General features: G+C 35.8%; 1 protein-coding gene across 1 annotated transcript; it reads left to right on the top strand.

Annotated features, from left to right (window-relative positions):
• The first annotated feature begins 1,136 nt into the window (after nt 1-1,136).
• LOC132728687 (uncharacterized) lies at nt 1,137-4,663 on the top strand. Its single transcript, XM_060714368.1, has 5 exons — nt 1,137-1,147; nt 2,072-2,220; nt 2,994-3,291; nt 3,793-4,070; nt 4,410-4,663. Exons 1-5 carry the CDS (start codon nt 1,137-1,139, stop codon nt 4,661-4,663), a joined length of 990 nt encoding a protein of 329 aa, XP_060570351.1.
• The last annotated feature ends 1,409 nt before the right edge of the window (nt 4,664-6,072 follow it).

Raw genomic sequence — 6,072 nt, 5'->3', positions numbered from 1 at the left:
CTTGTCTATAAAGCAAAGGAATGATTTTCGCTGCGAAAAAGGGAAATGAGATGTGCACACTTGTTTTCCTTCAGTATCACGTTAATATTTTTACGATTGATCATTTTCTTTATTAATTTTATACAATAGAGAATAGATCTAAATCGTTTTGACAAAAAAATATTCGGTTTTCCAAAAAAAAACAACAACTAAATAAACCCTTTATGATATACAAATACCGTAATTAAAAAAAAAAAATGTGATAATAAATTGAACCCCCCAAAAAAAGAACAATTTTAAAGGGTTGGGATGAAGGCACAACTGTGCAAGCCTTTCCTTTTAAAAGGAAACTTTATTTTTATTCAGCCAACATAAAACACACAGTGCAGTATGATACATCATACATGATGATTGCACCAGCTTGTAGATTTGTTATCTTCTAGAATTTAGGTATAATGATCAAGTGAAACAGCAGCTGGTTAACTAATGTATGTAATTTGTTTTGAGTGATGATGTGTCTTTAAATTCCCTGAGTTACATTAGGACTTCAATCAACAAGCATCTCTTGTACATTATATATAATCATCAACATTGATTACACTCACAATTTTCATAAATTTCTTTCATTTTTATCAAGCTCAGAGAACGTATGATGTTTTACTGGGAACATGTCTGCTCTTGTTTTCTAAAACATACATTATTTGACAAAGAATTTAAACATTATAACAAATATCATACACTAACTCTTGAAGCTTTCGAAGCATACAAAAATATTTCCCCAAAAAGAATCGTCTATAATAAGAAGTAATATTTAAACTCAGATTAATTGATATCACTCAAAAGAAAGAGTAATACTTACCAATGGTGGAGGAATCTTCAGTTTTAACTTCTGTTTCATCTGCAGTGCCTTAGATGGGCTTGTTATATCATCTGTTAATTCCATCGTTACCACAGCAGTTCAAAATAATGCACTATTCAAATTAATTCCAAATTCACCCCAAAAATATTAACACACTTTTATTCCAAACTTATTGTCAATTAATCATTGAAGTTGATGATCTTTTACATCAGCGGACAATAACCATATAATCCCAGTTAGCTATACAACTATATAATATAGGTCCACTAATATTAGGCACAACTTTTATATATACCAAATGACAACTTTGTTTGTTTTGTTAACTATTCAGTACCAATCCACTAAAACAACATCTGGGTTAATAAAGGTAACTCTAGCTATCAACATCACAAACTGTACGTAATTAAAGTCATTCAACTAAACTGAGAGGTTGTACATATTTAAATATAAACAGCTTCCGGCAAAACTTTTCAATGTTTGATAATGCAAGTTAGGTTTATTAAAATTTTAATGCTTAAATTAATAAAAAAAAACATTGAGTATTTATTGCTTATTTATCAAAATTAAATCATTTTCCATTAAACAACTATATTTCACCAAGTCTAGCTTATGTTTCTAAGTTATACGCATGTTCATTTGATATCTTATATAAATATTTTCTTCCCTAATTATCATAATTTTGTCATAAAAAATTTACCCTTTGGGGAATAAAAAAAATAATTTAAAACTGTAAAATTTAAACATTTTGATTGGTTTTAAATATTTTATTTACTGTTAAACCCTTTTTAAAAATTTTATGAAATGTAAAAACTTAACTTTTGGCAAAAAAATTTGTTTAATATCCCTTAATACCCCCTGCCCATTTCTGAAATGGCCCTTGCCACCCCTTCAAATTTTTTTGGGGAATTTTTCCCCAATTATCAATTTTAAAAATTTCTACGATTAAAAATTTAAAAGTTAGCCAAAAAAATATAGAGCCAGGTTAGACTGACCTTGCTCAGGTTACTTTTGGTTCCAGCAGGGTAAAGGTTAAATTCTCACTTACATAAACACTTATTAATTATAGCACACTAGCAAACCAAGCATTATATGAACTTTTAATAACAAATATTGAAATAGTAACAAGATATCTAATATTCATATTAAATTATACACACACATTCTAAAGTCACTTTCATAAGACCAACATTTTTATATCTTTTTTTTTTTAACAGTGATAGATGATATTTGAAGGGGGGGAAACCAGAAGTCAAACAAGGAGAAAAAAGAAGTCTACAAGGTGAAACCAGAAGTCAGACAAGGTGAAAACCAGAAGTTAGACAAGGTGAAAAACCAGAAGTCAGACAGGGAGAAAACCAGTAAATCAGATAAGAAGAAAACCAGTAGTCAGACAAGGAGAAAACAGTAGTCCAGACAGGGAGGAAAACCAGATAATCAGATAAGAAAAAAACCAGTAGTAAAACAAGGAGAAAACACCAGTAGTCAGACAAGGAGAAAACCCAGTAGTCAGACAAAGAGAAAACCAGAAGTCACACAAGGGAGAAAACCAGAAGTCTGACAAGGTGAAACCAGAAGTCAGACACAGGTGAAAACCAGAAGTTAGACAACGTAAACAAGAAGTCAGACAAGGTGAAAAACAGCAGTCAGACAAGAAGAAAACCAGTAGTCAGACAAGGAGAAAACCAGTAGTCAGACAGGGAGAAAACCAGTAATCAGATAAGAAGAAAACCAGTAGTAAAAACAAGGAGAAAAAACCAGCAATAGTCATAAAGGAGAAACCCAGTAGTCAGACAAGGAGAAAAACAAAGTAACATCAGACACAAGGAGAAAAACCAGAAGTCAGACAAGGAGAAAACCAGTAATCAGACAAAGAGAAACCAGAAGTCAGACAAGGAGAAAACCAGAAGTCAGACAGGAGAAAACAGCAGTCAAAACAAGGAAGAAAACCTGTAGTCAGACAAGGAGAAAACCAGTAATCACAGACAAGAAGAAAAACAGCAGTTTACACAAGGTGAAGCGTTAGACAAGGAAAAAACCAGAAGTCAGGCAAGGAGGAAACAGCAGTTAGACAAGGAGAAAGCCTGTAGTCAGACAAGGAGAAAACCAGTAATCAGACAAGAAAAAAAAAACAGCAGTTAGACAAGGTGAAAACCAGAAGTCAGGCAAGGAAGAAAACCAGAAGTTAGACAAGGAGACAACCAGAAGTCAGACAAGGAGTTAAAACAGCAGTTAGACAAAGAGAAAACCAGAAGTCAGACAAGGAGAAAACCAGTAATTAGACAAAGAAAAAACAGCAGTTACACAAGGAGAAAACCAGTAATCAGACAAGGAGAAAACCAGAAGTCAGACAAGGAGAAAACCAGAAGTTACACAAGGAGAAAACAGCAGTCAGACAAGGAGAAAACAAGTAATCAGACAAGGAGAAAACCAGAAGTCAGACAAGGAGAAAACCAGTAATCAGACAAAGAGAAAACCAGAAGTCAGACAAGGAGAAAACCAGAAGTCAGACAGGAGAAAACAGCAGTCAAACAAGGAGAAAACCTGTAGTCAGACAAGGAGAAAACCAGAAGTCAGACAGGAGAAAACAGCAGTCAAACAATGAGAAAACCTGTAGTCAGACAAGGAGAAAACCAGTAATTAGACAAGAAGAAAACAGCGTTAGACAAGGTGAAAACCAGAAGTCAGGCAAGGAGAAAACCAGTAGTCAGACAGGGAGAAAGCCAGTAATCAGACAAGAAGAAAACAGCAGTTAGACAAGGTGAAGCGTTAGACAAGGAAAAAACCAGAAGTCTGACAAGGAGAAAACAGCAGTTAGACAAGGAGAAAGCCTGTAGTCAGACAAGGAGAAAACCAGTAATCAGACAAAGAAGAAAACAGCAGTTAGACAAGGTGAAAAACCAGAAGTCAGGCAAGGGAGAAAACCCAGAAGTTTAGACAAGGGAGACAACCAGAAGTCAGACAAGGAGAAAACAGCAGTTAGACAAAGAGAAAAACCAGAAGTCAAAGACAAGGAGAAAAAAACCAGTAATTAGACAAGAAAAAACAGCAGTTAGAACAAGGAGAAAACCAGTAATCAGACAAGGAGAAAACCGGAAGTCAGACAAGGAGAAAACCAGAAGTCAGACAAGGAGAAAACAGCAGTCAGACAAGGAGAAAACCTGTAGTCAGACAAGGAGAAAACAGCAGTTAGACAAGGAGAAAACCAGTAATCAGAACAAGGAGAAAACCAGAAGTCAGACAAGGAGAAAACCAGAAGTCAGACAGGAGAAAACAGCATTCAGACAAGGACAAAACCTGTAGTCAGACAAGGAGAAAACCAGTAATTAGACAAGAAGAAAACAGCAGTTAGACAAGGTGAAAACCAGAAGTCAGGCAAGGATAAAACCAGTAGTCAGACAGGGAGAAAGCCAGTAATCAGACAAGAAGAAAACAGCAGTTAGACAAGGTGAAGCGTTAGACAAGGAAAAAACCAGAAGTCAGGCAAGGAGGAAACCAGAAGTCAGACAAGGAGAAAACCAGAAGTCAGACAAGGAGAAAACAGCAGTTAGACAAGGAGAAAGCCTGTAGTCAGACAAGGAGAAAACCAGTAATCAGACAAGAAGAAAACAGCAGTTAGACAAGGTGAAAACCAGAAGTCAGGCAAGGAGAAAAACTGAAGTCAGACAAGGAGAAAACCAGAAGTCAGACAAGGAGAAAATAGCAGTTAGACAAGGAGAAAACCAGAAGTCAGACAAGGAGAAAACCAGTAATCAAACAAGAAGAAAACAGCAGTTAGACAAGGAGAAAACCAGTAGTCAGACAAGGAGAAATCTAGAAGTCAGGTAAAATCATCAGCTGACTTACTGTACTTTCAAACTTGTATCATGAATTAGTCTCAATATATCATGTCACATATGGATGGACTGGTACAATCTAATTACACTATCAAACTATCCAAATTTTATTTAAAAGCACATTTTAACACACAACAAGAGGGCCATGATGGCCCTGAAGTCGCTCACCTGTATATAGGCCCCCAGAAGCGGGGCAAGTTTGAACCCTGGGGCTTTTATTTGAACAAACTTGGTAGACACCCATAAGAAGATGTTTCATGCTAAACATCTAAGGTCTAGCTCGTTGGGTTTTTTTCAAAGAAGATTTTTAATTTTTTTCTTTACACATATATTTAAAAACAATGACACCCCTGGGGCAGGGCCAGTTTTGACTCCAGGGCTTTTATTCGAACAATCTTTGAAGACACTAACTAGAAGATGTTTCATGCTTTATATATAAACTCTTTCTATTCGGGTTTTTTCTAAGAAGATTTTTAAGGTTTTTGCTAAACACATAAAAGGAAAATCAATGTCCCCCGGGGCGGGGCCAATTTTGACCCCACGGCTCTTATTTGAACAAACTTGGTAGACATCCATTAGAACATGTTTCATGCTAAATATTGTAGCTCTAGCTCTTTGGGTTCTTTAAAAGAAGATTTTTAAGTTTTCACTATATTCATATAGGGAAAATCAATGACCCCCTGGGGCGGGACCAATTTTGACCCCAGGGCTTTTTGAACAAACTTGGTAGACATCCATTAGAACATGTTTCATGCTAAATATTGTAGCTCTAGCTCTTTGGGTTCTTTAAAAGAAGATTTTTAAGTTTTTACTATATGCATATATGCATATAGGAAAAATCAATGACCCCCTGGGGCGGGGCCAATTTTGACCCCAGGGCTTTTATTTGAACAATCTTGGTAGACACCCATTAGAAGTGTTTCATGCTAAATATCTTAGCTCTAGTTCTTTGGGTTCTTTAAAAGAAGATTTTTTAAGTTTTTACTATATGCATATAGGGAAAATCAATGACCCCCTGGGACGGGGCCAATTTTGACCCCTGGGCTTTTATTTGAACAAACTTGGTAGACACTCACTAGAAGATGTTTCATGCCAAATATCGTAGCTCTATCTCTTTGGGTTTTTTTGGAAGAAGATATTTAAAGTTTTTTCTTTTGGTTGCCATGGCAACCAGAGTTCTGCATGGAATTAAATTCTTTCAACAATTTTCAAAGGTGACCACCAAAGGAACATTCCTGTGAAGTTTGGATGAAATTGGCTTAGTGGTTTATGAGGAGATGTCATTTAAAGTAAAAGTTTACGGACTACGGACGGACGTACGACGGACGGACGGATGGACGCTGGACGAAAAGCGATCACATAAGCTCACCCTGTCACAGTGAGCTAAAAAAAGAAGCTGAA

This window comes from Ruditapes philippinarum, unplaced genomic scaffold (genome assembly GCF_026571515.1).
Source record: "Ruditapes philippinarum isolate M1 unplaced genomic scaffold, ASM2657151v2 ctg12674_1_1_1_1, whole genome shotgun sequence".
Classification (NCBI taxonomy): domain Eukaryota; kingdom Metazoa; phylum Mollusca; class Bivalvia; order Venerida; family Veneridae; genus Ruditapes; species Ruditapes philippinarum.
Note: the sequence above shows the minus strand (reverse complement) of the source record. Positions and strands in the feature narration are given on the sequence as shown.

What these genes read in the sequence shown, in the direction of transcription:
- LOC132728687 (XM_060714368.1), top strand. An exon ending in ATCAGATAAGAAGAAAACCA is followed by an intron (nt 2,221 to 2,993) that starts GTAGTCAGACAA and finishes GGTGAAAACCAG; the next exon opens with AAGTCAGGCAAGGAAGAAAA. An exon ending in GTCAGACAAGGAGAAAACCA is followed by an intron (nt 3,292 to 3,792) that starts GTAATCAGACAA and finishes GACAACCAGAAG; the next exon opens with TCAGACAAGGAGAAAACAGC.